General features: G+C 41.0%; 1 protein-coding gene across 8 annotated transcripts; it reads right to left on the bottom strand.

Moving 5' to 3' along the window:
* Positions 1–64: 64 nt before the first annotated feature.
* ccdc30 (coiled-coil domain containing 30) lies at positions 65–18,290 on the bottom strand. 8 transcript variants are annotated; one of them, XM_038722845.1, is made up of 28 exons: positions 18,184–18,290; positions 17,172–17,355; positions 15,625–15,807; positions 15,229–15,349; positions 14,779–14,969; positions 14,370–14,450; positions 14,124–14,201; positions 13,475–13,631; positions 13,052–13,123; positions 10,332–10,447; positions 10,118–10,242; positions 9,808–10,000; positions 9,477–9,575; positions 8,659–8,787; positions 8,334–8,471; positions 7,739–7,917; positions 7,270–7,537; positions 6,850–6,972; positions 6,322–6,492; positions 5,922–6,131; positions 5,240–5,397; positions 4,916–5,081; positions 4,268–4,389; positions 3,919–4,060; positions 3,665–3,801; positions 3,246–3,363; positions 2,910–2,974; positions 65–2,177 (listed from the first exon to the last, which is right to left on the bottom strand). In XM_038722845.1, exons 2-28 carry the CDS (start codon positions 17,184–17,186, stop codon positions 1,970–1,972), a joined length of 3,765 nt encoding a protein of 1,254 aa, XP_038578773.1. In that variant the 5' UTR covers positions 17,187–17,355; positions 18,184–18,290; the 3' UTR covers positions 65–1,969. The 8 variants fall into 8 exon arrangements, with proteins under 8 accessions (XP_038578773.1, XP_038578772.1, XP_038578770.1 ...); XM_038722844.1 differs by having other exon boundaries at positions 14,124–14,198; positions 15,625–15,843; XM_038722842.1 differs by having other exon boundaries at positions 15,625–15,843.
* Positions 18,291–19,430: the final 1,140 nt, after the last annotated feature.

Here is a 19,430-nt window from a genome sequence, read left to right on the forward strand (position 1 = left end):
TGCCATCAAATCAGTTTTTTAGAGAGCAAGATGGTGGGAGGGAAAAAAAATATGAAGCATTAAGTTTATTTATTCAGTTTTATTTATGAAAATATTTTTTTGTTTAAAAATGCATTTACACGGATACAACAAATTTAAAAGTTAGGGATGCACCGATGCCGTTCGGTTATCGGCCCGATACTGACTCAAAGAGCTGGATTGGGTATCGGTGACATGGGGCGGCTAATTCAACTACTTGAGTACTACGCAATGTGTCAGCATTTCCCCCGCAGACACAAACATTTTGCTAGGAGTGCTAACATAGCACAGAGGGAGCTAAAAACAAGGGGTCAGCAGTTTGGAGGTATTTCACTATTATTATTTATATATTGCTACGCCAATAATAACTTAATCAAGCACCTCCAGAAGCATCATGCCAAAGAGCACGACTCCCAGTCTCCTTCTGACAGTGAAGAATACAGCTTATTAATTCTGCACTGGTATTAGATCTGTACTCTGCATCGGCTGATACCCAAAGCCCAGGTATTGGTATCGGGACTGAAAAGGTCGGATCGGTGCATCCCTAGTCAAAGTTTCTTAGATCTCAGTTTACATGTCTGTTGCAGATAGGCTTTTGTTATTCGACGTATTCACTCAGCAGCAAGATAAAGTGAAACACTTCATCATATCAGGCACAAAATAGACAACAGTGTCCACAGTGTACAACTCTATTACTGACAAAATAATAATAGTGGTATGAAATGGTGTGTATTTTATTCCCATGTCACACACATCTCTTAAGTACTTGATGACTGAGTGTCGCTGGAGGAAACCACTGAGGTTGACCAATGTAAAAAACAATAAAATTAATAATAATAATAATATATGTAAAATAAAATACAGCTTGGCATGCTTGAAATGGACAACTCTGTGGCTTTTCCCGAAATTTTGGCTTCTCTTCCCTTTTTTTTTTTTAGAACTACAGGCAAAACTGCACATTGTAAATACTGGAGTGGCTACAGCTGACAAGCAACGGGAATGACAGATCCCGGAAAGGGCCCCAATATTTAGACTCTCCTTACCACACAGTCTTTTATTACATGTAAAAGTGGGTCCAAAATATTATCAATGTTAGTACGATTTTGTAAACTTGTAAAAATGCTGATGTATTCAAAAAAAATTTTGACACAGTAAAACCATAAACATACAGCACCATAGGCCTTTCTTCACTGAAAACACAGCCAAGATTAAATTTAACTGGTGTTAAAATACATACAATGGACATACTGTTATACCCACAGTTATATTACACTGCTACATTTTACCAAAATGTAAACACAAGCAAAAACTATAATAAAGTGCTCAGTTTAACTAGTCTAATTCAAATCTCCCTCATGAAATGTCCTTTGACATTCACTACGCTCGTGTGAAGTACATTGGCTTATCTTGTACCACTACAGGAAAAAAATAAATGATGATAATCTTTCCCAGAAGCCAACACCAGACATTCAGATTTGCTTTGGTCTGCTGATGCAAACACCTGACCAGGCATACACACACACACACACACACACACACACGTGTATACAAAGAAGATTGTACAACGTGTTTAGCTTCCAAATCAAATCTCCCATTACATCCTGTTGTCTTTAAAAAAAAATACTTGATTGACACTTGCACAGGCCTTTTCTACAAATCTGCACTCTCAGTCTAAGCCTGGATCTAAAAAAACAGTACTCCCAACCAGACGAGGATTTGCTTTGCAATACATAAGCGAGATCACCCTGAGCAGAACTGCAGTGGAAGCTCCCTTTCATCATTACTGCCTTTAAACAAGGATTATTTGCACATTTTCTACATATTTTTTGTATCCAGTGGAAGTGCCGGATGCTGTAGTACTACACGATACGCTGACTTACAGCACTCATCCTCGCTGGTAGCTTGCTGTTGCAAACAAAGGCAACAACCCTGCCAACCCTGCCCCCACCTCTCATACCTGGTCACTGTTAATAGAGCTCTCCTCTGCGCCTTTGGTGTCTGGAGGAACCAGTGGTGAGGTGAGATTCAGGTAGCCCTGCTCTGATGGTTGGTGTGAGGACACAGACGCTCGAGCCGCATCCACCACCCCACGCTCGCCCACCTTCACGCGGCAGATCGCGTCCAGGATGTCCAGTGGGTCACATGAACCGGATGTCAGACTGGTGACACAGACGTGGTGGAAAAGGGTATACGTGGAAACTTATCAATATGGAATATGACAGAAAATTAAGTTGGCTATTCTTTAAAGACCTTAGCAAAGCTATCTATTTTTTCATCCAACAACAGAAATGAAGCTAAACCGCAAATTACAAATAAGGAAAACGCTCCCATGGAGGGCAAAAAAGACGTTATTTTCCGCTGCCTGCCGACCAATAAGCAAGTGATACACTGTTACTTCGAGTTTGTTACTTTTGTGTTGCCAAAATGCTAGATGGTTGTTGTGCTTTCGGATTTACTAATCAAGGAGGAGACACACCTGGGCTGTGTTAGGTGAGGGATTCCCCAGAAGGTAAAAGTAAACATTACTGCAGTCGGGCAGCGGCAGGGACCTGGCGATTTTTGATGGTAGAAATGCGACAGCGGATGCTGTAACGTTGTATGGATCAGATATATATATATATATATATATATATATATATATATATATATATATATATATATATATATATATATATATATATATATATATATATCACTTGCAGTTTGTGTTCATATCCTTCTTTTTCTTAAGTTGAAAGGTGATCCAAATAAAATTTAACTGCTTTTGCGGCGTCTCAACGGGGGAGACACAGTGTTGGTCTGTTGTTTTGCCCTCCAGGACACAGTGCATGACTGAAAACTACGAATAAACGATGTCAACAGATCAACTAGTTCTCTCAAAACCGCCTCACCTTAGTGTAGATGTATGCAGGATGCCATCACAGATGCTTTCTGAGGGGAGCGCTTTCTTGACATTCTGTTTAAAGATTTAAACACATCAATCAATCAATATTAAAATAAAAGAAGGGGCATGTCACCCTTTTTACACTAGGTCAAGCCACTTCTCTTACATATAAACCTACAGCCTCAGCCGTATAGAATCCACCGTGCACCATTTTCACACTTAAATTAGAAATTCCTCATCTCGCATCACTAATACTGTTTGAGTTGTTTTTAAAACAATAAAGAAAACCTGTGACTTTTGGGTGGCATGCCCCATTAAGGCATAAAGATCTGTATGGTGTTACCTCCAGGCTGTAGAATGACTGGACGTTCCTCAGGGCACGCTCTAAGGAGCTGACTTGATTGGAGAGCTTCAGGGTTCGATCCTGAAGTTGTCTGTTTTCCACTTCTAAGACATTGACCCTAGAACACAGATTATTGTTCACACTCCCTAAAACTTTTAAGCAAGACTGTCCTGTATGCCCTCACCAACACGTGTAGATTATAGACAGTGACTTTGCTTTTTACAGTTTTCATTTATTAAGAAGTTTTCCTTGACGATAATATTTAATATTTGATTCCGCTCAATGACTGCAGCAATGAGACACTTCAGTCAACTTAACCTACATATAATGATTTGATATCCAATTATAATACTTGATCTCCACTTGGGCAGCAGGTATGAGTGTAAAAAGATATTCCTTAGTTTGATTCATTAAGATACCTGTGTTGGACAGTGGAGGCGGTCCTCATGCCTATGCTGCCCATTTCCTCTGCCTCGCTAATCTTACGCAACAGGTCTCTCTTCTCCTCCAAAAGCTTCTCATTTTCCTCTGTCACTGTATGGATCCTCTCCTTCTCCTGAAAGCCACCAGAGGAGGAGACGTGAGAAAGAAATATACAAAAACAGACACTTATTTTTCCAGGCACAATCATCTCTTGTGGGATAATTCGCTTTCTGCGTCGTGTGTGTGCAACCTTGTGTGAGAGGCTGGTGGCCAGCGCCAGGTCGTTCTCCAGTTTCTGGATGATGTGGTCCCTCTGTGCAGTCGCCCTGAGAAAGACCTGCTTAGCCTGGCGCAGCTTGATCTTGTGGTGACTCTGCTTTTCGTTGTACTTCCTGGTTGGAGGAACGGTGGAAATTAACCACAGCAACAACTTCTCCACATCTTAATTACTGATTATGTTAAAATCTTTTTCAGCTGATCAGAAAAGACATGGTAACCTGTTTTTTTCTCTCTCTCTCTCTCTCTCTCTCTCTCTCTCTCTCACACATACATACATACATATATATATATATATATATCTGTGCGCATGTGTGTCTCACCTGACTTGTGTGTCCAGTTGGAGGAGAACTTGCTGCAGCTCCCCCTGTACTCTGTCACACTCCTGCTGACTGGCCACCAAGTCCTCCTGCAGTTTGTGGCCTGACTTCTGGCTGTCTTTTACCTGGAGGATACATGGAACACGGACGTTTCAATATATTCTAAACTGAATCAAACCAATTCTGAGGCATTATCAAATCTAACTATATACACAATAAATATGGCCAGCAGCTTAATATGAAGACTGTGTCTACATTTTAAAAATAACAGCCACAGGTCAAGCAGCACTAAATGATTACAGTTTTAGAAAAAGCACAAAAACATATGATCACAGTAAAGACGATTCTATCACCCTGCTTGTGGGGAATTTTCTGGGTTGCACCTACTGATTGAAATCAACAAACTGCTCAAGACTGTGTAAATGTTATTTTGTATATGACCCGTCACCTCTGAAAAAACAAGGTGTCACATTATATTACACTCCTATAAACTGATGAGAACTTAATGAGAAATCAAATTAATTCAATCTATATAAAACTGACTCCTATGGAATTGAAATTACATTGAAGTGCAGGCTGAGAACTTGTCAACGTATATAGGGTGTGAATCACAAAATTTTGAACAAACATTTAAAATACAATGTTCCTTACCTCCTCTCTGGCCTTGCTAAGATCAGCCTCCAGGATGGCCAGACGGGTGTTCAGCTGCTGGACACGGTGGCTGATCTCTGTATTTGTCCTGGTCATGGAGGCCTCCTTCAGCCTCAGGGAGCGCACCTGCTGCTTCAGTTCCTCCTCACGCTGCTCTAACAGCTTCCTGAGATAGGAAATGAAGGTAAAGATGAATAGAAGGATGGTCAACAACAAGGGTGGATCACAATCATCCTCAAAAACTTACATTGTTGGTTATGGCATTATTACTACTACTGGCACAATGTTAAACTGGGCAGCATCAGCGGCACCGCAGTTTGTTACCTGGTGATGTGCTCCTCCTGCTGTTTGGCTCTCAGGGCTGATAAGGTGTCAGACAGATCTCTGCTGTCTCTCTCTAAGCGGCTGCTCTCACCGGCTCGCGCTTCCTCAACGCGCAGCTGGTGCTGGGCACTCTTTAGCTGTTGCTGCAGCTCCAACACCTGCCATCAGAACAGAGCCACATGCTTCTCTCAGTGAGACAAACAATCAGCATGAGCTTCCAACCTTCAATCCATTTCCTGAGTATCCCAGGACTTCCTGATGGCATTTGACAGTAATAGTCTATAATGTTGGCAAATAATCCTGAAAAAGAGTGAAGCAGAATCAATTTTACTAATCTCAACTAATCTCCACAGAGGCAGGAATCATGTCCCAAGGTTTCTTCACTTTTTTTTTTAATTATTCAAACTCAAGGCCAATTTAGGTCACACATCTTGTGCTACGTAGCATTTTTTTTCCATTATGAGATGGGTAAGCCATATTCCATTACGATGCAGGTTTCACTGGGGATTCCACTGACAATCAAAACCTCAACAAGAGAGCAGGAACTAATGACTGAAACCTGGTACCTTTATCACAAAGCAAGTTCAACTCAGCCTGGCCCTTTTGCATGAACTAGCTTCACATTTAAAAACTGATTAGATGAAAGTGCTGATCCCTGTGGAGAAATTGCATCAGCGCTGACCTTCTTGTCAGCAGCAATGAGCCGTGCCCGCTCGGCCTGCAGGTCCTCCTGAAGACTGGTGGTGGCACTGCGGTTTGTGGAATTGCGTGCAAGTTCCAATTCCAGTTCCCTAATTTTCTGCTGGTGACGTTCACACTCGGATACCTGAGCGTGGATGCACTGCTCCATCTGGACCAGCTTGGTCTGAACCTGCTTCAGCTCTGCACAAAGCTGAAGAAAGCACACAAGACAACAGAGCATGAACAAAAGAACAGAGGCTTAACACCAGCATAACAACTAGAGGTTACAGTTTAACATTTGCTCATGGTAATTAGCATTAACAGTGAGGAGACTGGGTGACTAAAAGAGTTATTTAACATGATGATAAAGTGATAAATATGTGCTATAATTTGATACCAACCTTGAGTTTTTCCTGGTCCAGCAGGGTGTTGTGTCTCTTCAAGTCCATGTTCTTCTCCTTCTCGTACCGCAGCTCTCGCTCTGCTGAGGTGAACAGGCTCTGTGCCCTTTGCAGGTCCTGCTTCATCTGTTTAGCCTCCTCTGCCTTCTGGCTCAGCACTAAATCCTGCGACTGAAGGCAAAAATGAGAGACATGGTTGGGATTGTGGCTATTCACGAATGAATCATCAAGCCAACTCCTCATGATCTTGATAATTTTAATGAAGAATCAAATTTCATAAAAAGCATGATACACCTCTGGAAGGCAGAGGAGACCCCAAAGCTTTTATGTTATTCATCAGGATTTAATATGAACATAAAATAGAGGAAGATTGCCAGAAATGATGCAGGCTAAGCTACAGAAATGTTTGTATAATTGTCACGTCATTCAGATAACTGAGGCTACTCGATAAAATAACATGTCAAACTGTCTATTGCCTAATGAATAATGCAGCTGCTGCTATATGAAAACTAACATAAACATACATACCTTGATTCGTGCCTGGGCTTCACTGACCTGAGCCTGCAGGGCCAGTTGGTGCTGAGATGCCAGCTGCTGCTCCTCCCCCAGCTTGGTCTGCAGATGATTCAGCTCCTGCTTTAGACATGAAAGCTACGAAAGCGCAACACACACACATTTTATGAATCATCTATGATCCTAGCAGAGGGAATTCCCTTTGTGCTTGCCTTCCTGTACGAGCAGGTGAAAGGTTAGGATCAGTTTCAGTCTTTGAGCTGGTGGCGATCCAGTGACTTACACAAGGACACAAAAGCTGGACAGCAGCACTTTCAAACAGGGCTGCAACATTAAAGAACATTCTATTCTACCAGGTTACCCCAATTTGTGAACATACAAGATGATTTCACACTTCACATCTGAACTAATGTATTCCACATGTAATCCAGTTACCTGATCCAAGGACTCATCCTTGGTCCTCTCCAATGGACTAAGCCTAGATTCTACATGAGCTGTGTGCAGTTCAGGCTTCTGGCTGCTAATAAGTGCTTCCTTTGTAGAGGAGAGCTGCTCTTGATGCCACTTGAGCTGCACTTTGAGGCGCTGTATCTCAAGCTCCAGTCTCTCTCTTTCCCCCTGAGTGGTCAGCTTCTCCTGGACACTGGAGCTCAACTTGGCCTGGAGCTCGGCAGTCTGCAGCCGCTCAGAAACCATCTCATCCCTGGAAAATATGCACATGTATGCAAAACAAGTGAGCTCCAGGGTTCTAGTCCTATCTTGTGACAGGCCATGATACAAGACATAAGAACTAGTTTCTGCAGTGGTATCCACTTATCTCCCAACAATGATCTATTCAAACCCAAATGGCTCAAAAATACTACTGCTTGAGCCAATATGTTTTGCACTCTGAGCTGAGAACAACCTCAAGGCGCTGTGTGCTGCCTGAAGGCTGCTGAGTTCAGCAGTTAGCCGGTCAGCCCTCTCCTGCAGCTGGTTGACTTGAAGCCTGTTTTCCCTCAGGTCCTCCTGGGTCTGGTTACTGTCCTTGTAGCGTTCCAGATCGCTCTGGAGCCGGCTGTGGGCACGCTCCATCTGGGCTAACTGTCAGGCAGTGTGGCGATGCAGAAAAAGAGAGAGAAACTCATTTTAGTGGTGCGAATGACGCATGCTGTAAATTTAGGCTGACATTTTGGTTTGTTGACACAAATATACTGTTTTTATTTTATGTTCATGTGTCTTCATGCTTCTTTCTTGAATAACACTATTTCTTTGTCAACAATTCCAATGATGAAATGTTTGCTATTTAACATTATTCTTTACTGGCCTATTTTGCACATCATGCGTTCAAGCAGTAGTGTATACTGTTTATTTTAATTTCTTTAAACATTTTCACTTTATTTTGATTTCTACTTAAATATATTTCCTGTAGCAAGAATGTTTTTCCCAGTTTCATCCTGTTTGAAAGGACTGACTTGGCAAGGTGTCAGCGACAGCAACCAGACTTGAAATGAACACACCTTTTCCTCCAGAACTGATTTTTCCCCTTTGACCTGTGTGAGGCTCTTGATGAGCGTTTTCCCTTGTTGGCATTCTGTCTGAAGACTGTTGACCTCAAGTCTCAGCTTCTTCAGTTCTCGCTCACCTATCTGCAAAGCCTTTGATGTAGAGAAGGAGGGAATTATAGACAGTTTCTGTGTGGCTTGTAACTTTAACTTGGTAAATACTGTACCTTTTTGGAAATACAGCAGTAACTCTTTCTTTCAGGACTAAACCTCTTGAACTGTAAATTGAATTTCAGTTCAAGAGGCTGTGGTGTTTCGGTCATCATAGTGTGGATTTTACCTCCTTGTCTTTTTTGAGGGCGGCCTGGGCAGCACTGAGGTCTATCTCCAGTTGTTTCCTCCAGTCCTTCTCCTTAGTCAGACATGCATCTAGGAGAGCCAATCTCTCCTGGCTGCTATCCCTTAGGTGCTTCATACATGGTGACAAGAGAAGACAAAGCATTTATAGGTTTATAGGAGTCATGGAATTTTGAAGTACCAGTATTTGAACTCCTTTGATGTGCCATCATTTAATCTCTGCAGGCTCATGGTCAAGGTTTAAGTATGGCCTTTTGAGTGGACACTAGTAAAAATTTCACTGTGCAAAAATACTATAACAGTTTCCTCAAATGTCATGCAAAACAGGTGGATGTCTAGAGCTGGACCTGTCTCGGGCATTTTTATTGTCCCATTCAAAATCAATTAAAAATCACTTTATTTATACTTTCATACAAAAAAAATGACATATTTGTACTTCAGAAAGAGCTTTGAATTAACAGTTATCTATTTAACTTTGTAAGTAATTGAGTGAATGAAGAAAAATAGGGACTGTAGTAATTTGGTCCATGGGGACTTGGACCAAGCTTGGGAACCAGAGGGTGGCTGGTCCTGCACAAAGTGAAGACTGTTAGCTGGAGAGGTGCCAGTTCACCTCCTGGGTACTGCCGAGGTGCCCTTGAGAAAGGCACTGAACTTACTATGTGGGAGACCCTCATGCTGACATCTCTCCATATATTCATGCATGTGTATAGATTGAAAATTAAGTTAAATTAAGTAATTAAACAGAATTCCCCCTATAGGAATTAATAAAGTATGTCTCCTTCTTCTTCAATTTCTTACCAGCTGTAAGTAGGATTCTGTAGCTTTGACCTCTTCTCCGTTCTTCAACATTTTTTCTTGGGCGTGCTGCTTCTTCAGCTCTGCCTCCATGGCTTTGATCTGCATTGACAGGTTAAGATTATTAATCAGCCATTAGAGAGACTGTTTCCAATACAAGTCCTAGTCCTAAGATAATGCAGTCAGAGTTCTTCTTGTTAAGGACTGGCATTAATGAATTTCTGCGATTGTCTCAGGTGAAATGTTTTTAAACCACAATAATGAGCAGTGAATAATCCATCAATCCTTTATCCAAGTAAAGAAAATGAACAAGAGCAAGAGTGTTGCTCATTACCCTCCTGTGGAGTCCCTCCAGTTCTCCCTCGTGGCGATACCTCTCCTCCTTGCTGGCATTCTGGGCCTCCCCCAGCAGTGCCTCCAGCTCCTCATTCCTCTCCTCCAGCTCTTCCTGTTCCTTGCGTAGCCTCTGGAGTTGCCGTTGCAGCTCCCTCACCTGTACAAGCCCATCTTCCATCGCCTCTCGACACCTGACCGAGAGCAGTGATGATTAAAGTCAGAAAGGGCCGGTGGGATAGAAAGAATGTCAACGTTCATTTATCACACTATTAACTAGGTCACAGTTGTGGAGCAATGAAATTATTTACCGTTTGTGAATGTAATCTTTTTCTTGGTCTGACGAGTCAGCCAACAGATTGTTTTGTGGTTTGCTGCTAACACTCTTGTCCTTTCGATCCTCTTTGGCTTCAACATCTTTTTCATTCGTTGCCAACTGGACAAAAACAACACCAAACAATGCCAAGCTACTGCAACAAAATTTGGATTTATTTCAATAAAAGAAAGATTCTGTGAAATGCTTACTTGGTCCAGGAGATTTTTCTTCTCAGACTCTAAAGTGCGGACTCGCTCCCTAAGAGCTCTGTTCTCAGCATCTAATCTGTCATTTTGCTCTTTAGCTCGCTGCATCTTCATCATATCTGTGAAGAGACAAAACCATGAACATGAAAATCTAAAAATGTATATTAGACATGAAATAGCATTTTTTTAGTTTCTGTCTTGTTTTGCCTTTTTAAAGCTTATTACACTGTTACTATATGTAGTAATTCTGATGACACTACCTATTGCGCAGTGTGAGAAATAGGAGAAGTCTATTTGTCTAGAAAGGTGGATTTTTTTGGATAATTAAACATTTGCTTTGCATGTGTCAAATGTGCTTAGGGTTGGGCGGTATGGCCGAAAATGTCACCACGATAAAAACATTTCATATCATTCGCTATCGATAACTATCACGATATATGTCAATATGTCATTATTTCTTTCAAGTTTAAAGGCTGATTTTTGCTCCTGAGAGAAAATTGAAGAAACCAGATGGTTGATTATGTGGTGAAACGTTTCTTTACATTCATAATGTGACAAACACTTGATGCTAAACAGTGGATCACTTAACAAATCTGAGGTAGAACATTCAAAACTATTGTGACAAAATCTTTTTCAACAAATATGATTACTAAAAAAAAATTCAGTCCTCAACAAAACAAATATTTTAATTGAAAAAGTAAGTGCTACTTTGTTTGTGATTCATATAAATTAAACTAAATATTTATTGACGATATATTGAACATTTAGTATATTGTTATTGAGGAAAATTGTATTGCGATCCTAAATGTGCTGGTTTAGTCCTTAAAGCTTTCCCCTTATGACTAGTGTTACACATTAGTGACTTTGTGACCCCCAGAATTCTCAAAGTTAAATTTAAAACTTTTTAAGACCTTTTTAATACCACCTAGGATGAAATTTAATACAACTTCACTGCTGTTTAATGGAAAATCTGTATTCATTTTAAGCCAGATAAAATTATTTACAAAGTTACATGAATTTAAGAAAACATTTTATTATAATACATTCATTCATTAAACACACTATAGCTTGGGGTGTATTTGTACTTTGATAAGATAAAATGAATCAAGGACGTCACTTTGTGTTGAAAAGTGGTGGGGCATAAGGGCTCAGATTAGGGGTGTGACGATACACTTAGCACACATGCACGATTCACAATATTGGGTTCACAAGAACAAGACAAGAAGATATTTTGGGGGTCTGGGGGCCCTCCCCTAGAAAATTTTGAGCACTAAACACTTAATTTCCTGCATTCTGGAGACATTTTCTGCACCAATATATGGTAGAATTGTGTTTATTTAATTTTTTTAGCTTAAACCTTTTTGAACAATGCACATTTGTTTCTTTAAATTACATTGCATGTGTTCTTATTGTGCAAATAAACCTTTCTCAAAGTATTTTCATTTGTTTTTTTAACATTTCTTGTTGCAAGCCATTTTCAGAACATATTTAACAAATGCTTTAAAAAAAAGAGAGAGAGAGAGAGAGATGGAGACATGTCCCCAGTATCCACAGTGTAAATTACACCTATGAAATGAATACAATATTTGTGCACTAAGAACTCTTAAGGGGTGAAATCAAAAATACAAACAAATTGTGCAGAATGAGTTTTTACAATTAGTTACACCTTGGCTAGATAAGGTAATGTAATATAATATGCCAGTTGCTTCAGTGATAATTCATCCTGTTCTGTTTTTCTAAAGCATCTAAGGCTGCTTCAAATATAGTTATATAGTATTGGCTTGAAAGCAGCGGGGATAAGGAGTCCGGTTTGTTTTCCCTCGGTCCCGTGATCGGCGCATCTGGGTGATATAAGTTTAATGTGCGTTAGTTTGATGTTTCCATTCACATAACGTTAGCCGACAACAGCGGCGCAACGCCGACACACAGACACCGTCCTCGTCTCATACACACCTGTCTCTCCGTTGCTGTTGTATCATTCACTGACCAGTAGCTTGCAGCGGGTCTTCCAGCTCCGCTGTTCCATTAGCGCTCGCCACAGTGTGACTGGCTCGCACGCCGATCAGCTTGTTACGCTAACCTCAGCGCCACTGCCCTCAGCCTCGTCCGCCAAGTTGTTCGTATCTCAGGCTTTCTGAATTTCAGACACTTGCCCATTTTAAGTCATCGAGCTAACGTTAGTAGCACGTCAGAGACGTTTTCTTTTCTTTTCTAACAACTGACTGATTCGCGCAGAGCTGGATGCCAGAGCTCGTGCACCGCGCGTAAAGCTGAACACTGACGTAAACAGTAACGTTACCTGTACTGCCGTAACATCAGAGTCACACACACAAAGTTTTCATTTATGACGTTACAGCATTAATTAAATCCTACGAAAGGACAAGAAAAAATTTAAGACCTTGGTAAACGAAATTTAATACTTTGGTAATGAAAATTAAGACTTTTAAGGCCTTATATTTGGAATATGAAATTTAAGAATTTTTAAATACTTTAAATACCCTGCCTGATGTGAATATGAGGGGGAAAACAGAGTGCCCTATTTTCACATATTGAATACAATACAACAAAATTCCATTAAGCAAAAATAGAATCACTAATATCCTTACAACATCCACCCTTACTGGCACCTATTTTAACTTGGGCCAACAAAGTTTTAGAACAGTAAAATTAAATCTCCAAACAATGTGGCTGGTGTTAACATCACACACCCAAGTCTGTCTCACCACAGTGTTTCAGTTTGTCCACTTCCTTCCTCAGGTTCTCTACTTCTTGGACCATTCCCTGTAGCTCAGGTCCTGAGATTATAAACATATTTTTTTAATTCCCTAAATCTGAATATAAGCTTTCTGCTCATTAGTGCCTTTTCATATGCCATTATTGTATTCCTGCAATCTGATATAATAACACACCTGACCTAACAACAAGTAATACAAGTTACTGTATGTGGTCATGAAAACATTTTAAAGGTTGGGGCAAACAGCTGGGTAGACCAGGGGCAGGGGCTGAATGTTTGTTACAGCCACTTAATTCAGCAATGTGCAAAAACAATACAGCACTATAAGTATATATATATCTTTAGAAACATTAACGTCTAAAGTAGACCAACTATTCTTGAGGGATACATACTATATGTCTTCGCAACATACCATTTGAGTCTATATTGTTGTTTTTGGCAGCATCCAGCTCATTGGTGAGTCTGCGGATATCCTGGTGAGCCATTGCCAGCCTCCTAGACGCCTCCTCCAGGTCCCGCTCCAGCCGCTGGCGCTCATTCCGCTCCTGGGAAATCTCCTCACTATGAGCCTGATGTAAAAGAACGAAGCGTGAATGGTTACAGTAGGAGGAGTGCAGCCGGAAAGAAGATAGGTACTGTAGTTAGACTGGAGATGCAAGTGGCCCAACATGCTGTTTTAAAACACATGCATTCTGAGGTAGAGATTCATCATCATTGCAGGCCTGGAAAGGAGCGAGGGCAATGTGTTATGCCCTTATATGTCAGCCTTCACCTGCATAGAGAGACCAGTGGTCCAAAAAGTACACATGCTGTTACCTGTGACATGCCATTACTGTTCCACCCATTTTGAGCACTCTTCAGTTATTAGAAAATTACATTCATAGATCTGTTACTGAGACAAGCAATGTCGTCTGCATCATAGTGCTCATGCGGATTTCAAGGCACATCACCAGCGTGAAATGTATTTCAAAAAGTAGCAGCACTCTGAAACAAGCCAGTGACGCCTTTTATCACAACATCAGGGTTAGTTACTTAGTATGAGCTGTGAGGTGGACACCTACAGGGGTAATATTGTGTTTGCTCTGACCAGACCTGCGCAGCCCAAACAGCTTCTTCCATGGACTCTGGGAGGAACACTGCTGAGAGGAAAGACCCATGTGTGCAGAATCACAACAGACACTAGTTAACTATCATGTGGTGTCCCTGTACATTAAGTGGAAAAATTGGTTATTTTCTCCTCTAACATAATCCAACTTGAAGTTATGCAGACCTGTAACTCAGCCAAGGCTCAACGACAGTCACCTCACCTTTGTCATGTTATCCATGGTTATCTGCATGTCCTCCCTCTGCTGCCTCAGCTCCTCCCCCATTGTGTGGCAAATATGTTCCTGCCACAAAGAGAGACAGACTCACTTGACTCCATTTATATGGTCTCTACATTTGCCTGGGATAGTGAACCATTACAACTGTATGAAGCCTGTGGACAGGTTCATTTGAAAATTTAATATGACTGACGACTGTGCATTCATGGTTCAAGATGGTAGAGGCTGTGCACATTCACTGGAAGCCTTACATTTACAGTTCCAATGGTGAAAATGAACTACACAGTAACAACAGTATATACTATATTAGCAGTTTTTCAAATTTCAAATGAACTTGTGTGGTTCCTTTCCTGTGAAGAACTGACATTGTCAGGGAAATTGAACAGTCCTTTACCTGGTGGTGGACTTCCCTCAAGTTGCCAGTGAGGCTCTGAGTTTCCAGTCTCCTCTCAGCAGCCTCCAACCTTTCCAGTAGAGTGGCCCTCTCCACCAGCAAGTAAGCCACCTGCTCACTGGGGCTGCTCAAGCCCATCTCCCCGAGGTCCTCCTGAGCCAACATCTCTGCCAGCTCTTTGCTCTGACTCTCTGGAAAAAAGGGGAAATATCACAGGTCAGTAGTTTGGCCAGCAGAACTTGTGAAATGACATTAAACACAAGACAGAATAACAATGAAATAGTGCAAGAGTATTGCTGTGTGGGAGCAGATTTATCATAAACCCAAGAAAATATGTAACTCAGGGAAGGTGTCTTTGAAATATCCTGCTTAGGTGCTCTGGTGAGTCAGGCTGGGCTACAACCCAGAGGAAATAATGCCAACAATGCACTACATTCAGCCTTAATTCACCTTGTTGTTGTCTGATTTGGTGAAGCTCTTGTCGCAAGTGTTCATTGTCTCTTTCATAGTCTGCAGTCAGACACTCACGCTCTTCAAGGAGCCCACGGATATGTGCAACATAGCTCTCCACCTGACAGACAGAAATCTAAAAGTAATTAATCTGTGACTGACATACCATTTTCAACAATTGGCACTGTCCCGTGCCCATTTCAGAAATGCAATATGTGAGTATTATCATATTTAATGTGCTGTAGTCATGGGATAAAACACTTTAATTTCTCTATGGCTTCAATTAAAAGGAGGACCACACTATGCTAGACAGAAAGTTTAAGGGCACAATCAGGTCAAGAGGTCTGAGACAGTTGAAACAGTTGGTGAACGAAAACTAAAATCCAAACTGTTCACCTCCTTCATCTCACTGGCCTGCTGGGAACGTAAGGTCTGCAGCTCCTGAGCGGCTGACTGAAGCTTTGCCTCACTGTCGAGCAGCTGCTGCCACAGGTGGCACTGCCGCTCCTCAACACTGGCCCCCGGTGGCAAGCCATCCTCCTGAAGCCGCATAGATATCTGGTCCAGCTCTGTCCGCACCTGGGAACCCAGAGAAGGAGCTGGATGTTTGGCGGCCTGAGATCAAATTCATCAGCAAAGTGTTAAACTGTCACAGCTTGTTATGATGCAGCTCTGCCTCTAAATACTGTGGTGAATCAAGAAGAATTCACAAATTAAGCTCGTCTGTGAATGAATAGCATTGGGCTTACTGTTTTTTACTGTGTTATTATAAAGCTCTGCTTGTCATAGCATAATGCAGGGGTGGCCAATCTTTGATTGTGGGCATTCACTCTGTCTCTTCTATCTTTTCCTTTCCACCATGTTTAATCAATTGAGGAAACTGTTTTCATTGACTAGTAGTAATACATCATAATAGGTCAAATATTTGTTCAAATTGGCAGGGCCTTTCATGTTCTAGTGCAATGACAGGGCTTGCTGGAAGTTGTTCAAGATGATAGTGACATCTAGTGTTTAAACTACGATGTGCAATGTACATACAGAGCAATTTATTAAAATTAAACTCAAGTTTATTCTAGTTTATTTTACAAAATTCACCACAGGCAATTTAAAAATTGGGCAGTGGGCCAACTGCGGGCCATAGTTTGGCCACCACTGGCAAAATTTATATTCAATCAAGTGTCATTTAGCTAAAAGCTGATGCATTTCCAAAGCTACATATGTCCAAATGTCCTTAACATAGCAGTATACAACAGTTTAAGGCATACATTATGCTGCTGTATAGTGATATAGACCACATTTGGAATATGTATAATACACACTATGACACGTGCAAGATAATAAGCAAAATATTTTTACTTGTGAATTACTTACTTTTGCCAAACAATGATCCAACAAACTATCCTGCAAATCCTACAGCATTAACAAAAGTGTTCAACATCAAGGTTGTCAGTATCTCTGAAAACTGATCCATTTACATGACACATGAGAAGGACACAACATCATGGTGGTATGCCAGCACTAAACACCTGTTGCTAAATTCAATACTGTACTTTGTAGGGCTTGTAACCTGAACAGGCCCCCCATGCACCATTTAAACTACTCGAGGAGCGGTCACTGCTCCCACAACATGCAACATATTGTCACAAGCCAGGTATCAGGTCTCGTATGCCTTTACTTAAACACCACACCTACTGGCCTTCACTCTTGCCACTGTGGAACAAATGGCTAAAAGATCAGACATTAACTACAACCACCATCCTAATACTGGTGAATGTTGGCTATAGGTGCAATATTTACAGCCCTTTCACCTGTAAATGTTAATATTTTAATACTTATTAAGCTGACAAAGTACAAATTACCAGCAGACAGTTCCATCAACTATTTCTGGTGATGAACACTGGCATTAAGTTATCTGTAAGCAAATTAACATCAGTGAATGTTACCTCTTCATGATCCATGGTCAAACATTAAGTTTTATGCAGCTGCATCTGTGAATGATGAACTTTTTCCTCAGCGGTGAAGTACTGATCCCAAAACGACAATTTAGTCTACATGGTACACAATGGAATACAACTCCCATTGTTGACCCAATTCATCCATCACAACGTCTCTTGTCCTTGATTTCCCCTGTAAAAGATGAGATACTTTAGAACAATTCTGTCATGTTTGGACCTGCAGTCACAAGTTTGAGATCAGACCAGCTACCTCAGCTTAGACAGGCAGAGGCACACTCCAGTTTATCAGCTGAATGACATCACCTGAAGCTATGCAAAGCGTCAAGCTCATTAGCTATGTTTGATCTTCTGCTATGTTATCAAGAGGAATTCAACATGGAAAGCAATTTGGGTAACAGTCCCTATCATTGGAGCAGGCGTTTCCCTGCCCTGCATTTGAGAACATTGCATTTAACTAGCAACAAAATCCATAGCCGTCACTAATTCCCTGCACTGTGAACAGTGACGCTACTGTTATTCCCAATTAGTAACGACGTTTACCTCGTGGGGTTAAAAATCTTTGTTTGCCAGCTAACAATTCTTCCCAAAATGTCTGACGAGGAGGAGCAAACGAGGGGTTTTGTATAACAGCCACTTGCATTCCTTTTGACCACGCAAGCTCACTAGTCAGAAAGATGTGGTTAGCTAATAATCACAGATTTGCTGACCACGTTGTGCTGTAATACGCTAGCTTAGTAAATAGCCAACTCTGACACCTGTGGCTACCAGCAGCGTTAGCTAGTTAACAAAGTTTGTTCAAAGTTACTGTAGTAACTTATACTTCACATTCAGCTAACGCTAGCTCGCTAACGGTAGCCATAGCTTTCTCCAGTGGCCGCTTGGCAGCAACTGGTGAACGCTATAAGGTTTTCGTTGTGATAACTGAAGACTCCTACTTAAACTCTAACTTCTGTGCAGCGGTGACGCCAAGCATGCAATGTGCATTTAAAGTTTTACTCACCTTTCAAATGGTAAAGGCGACAAGACAGCTGAGGACAGGAGTGGCGGAGTGAATTGGCTTCTACTAGCACCTAGGCAACGGACCGTACCATTCAATGGATGGCAGGGGACAATCGATCAGGAAAGTTGCACCCATCAACCAACTGGCGGTGTTTGTTGTAGTTTACAAAAAAATATCCCAAGGCAATTTTTTGTTCTAAATGACAGCTTTACAGTTTGACACAAGTAATAACCTTAACCTAACGAGTTAACCTACTCTATATAGGGTTGACCTGGGGCTGTATCCTAAACTAACGTTTGTTTTATTTTTGCAATTAAACGATCTTCAAAAATGGCTTAATCCTTGGTAAGCAGGTAAACTGTAGTGCAATCAATCAATGTCATACTTTATTCACTGTCCTCAGTTGTAGTTAATGGACATTGCCTTTGATCGAGCTTTTCTCTTTTAATCAACGAATGTTAACAGCAGGGGGCGACAAACATACCGTTAAGTCTTCTTCTTCTTTTCGTTTTATGGCAGATTACAACCATGACTTTTGAAGGTGCATACCGCCACCTACTGTATCGGAGTATGTAGCATGAACTATGTTCGTTGGGACCATAACGGCCCTGGTTGGGACTACTTTATATCATATAAAAAAAAATAGTAGAGAAGACATTTAAAAAAACAACAACAACTAAATCCTATTATATATCCCTATATTTTTCAGATATTGTACTAATGCTTTCTGTGTATTCTTTACCCCATCTCCTGTTGTGCCTAATAAACCTTCAAGGTTCCACTTCCTTCCTGCCTGACTTATCTTTTGATTTAGCCTCAGCCTCTCATCCCTATATTTCCTATAATGTAATAGTACATGTTCTAGATCTTCCTTGGACCTACATTCCAAACATTCATCTGATTGACTTTTGCCCATTAAAAACAATGTTTTATTTAACCCTGTATGATCAAACCTTAGCCTGGTTAAAACGCTCTCCACTCTTCTGTCACTTCTATTCACACCCTGAGAATTAATAGATTTTTGCAAGCTATAATATTTCCTTCCACTTTTACCCACATCCCTCCTGTCTAGCCATTTCTTCATCATTTCTTTTTTGATTATCGCCTTAGCTTCTCCTTTTCCAAGGGGTATATTTATGACATCGTTTGTCCTAGTTGATTTTTTAGCTATTTTGTCTGCTCTCTCATTCACTTTTATACCTACGTGGGCAGGTACCTATCAGAATCTATCCGTAGTGTCTGTAGTC

The sequence above is a fragment of the Micropterus salmoides genome, unplaced genomic scaffold, assembly GCF_014851395.1.
Source record: "Micropterus salmoides isolate LMB-PRFRI ecotype aquatic unplaced genomic scaffold, ASM1485139v1 Ms_hic_scaffold_16, whole genome shotgun sequence".
Lineage (NCBI taxonomy): Eukaryota > Metazoa > Chordata > Actinopteri > Centrarchiformes > Centrarchidae > Micropterus > Micropterus salmoides.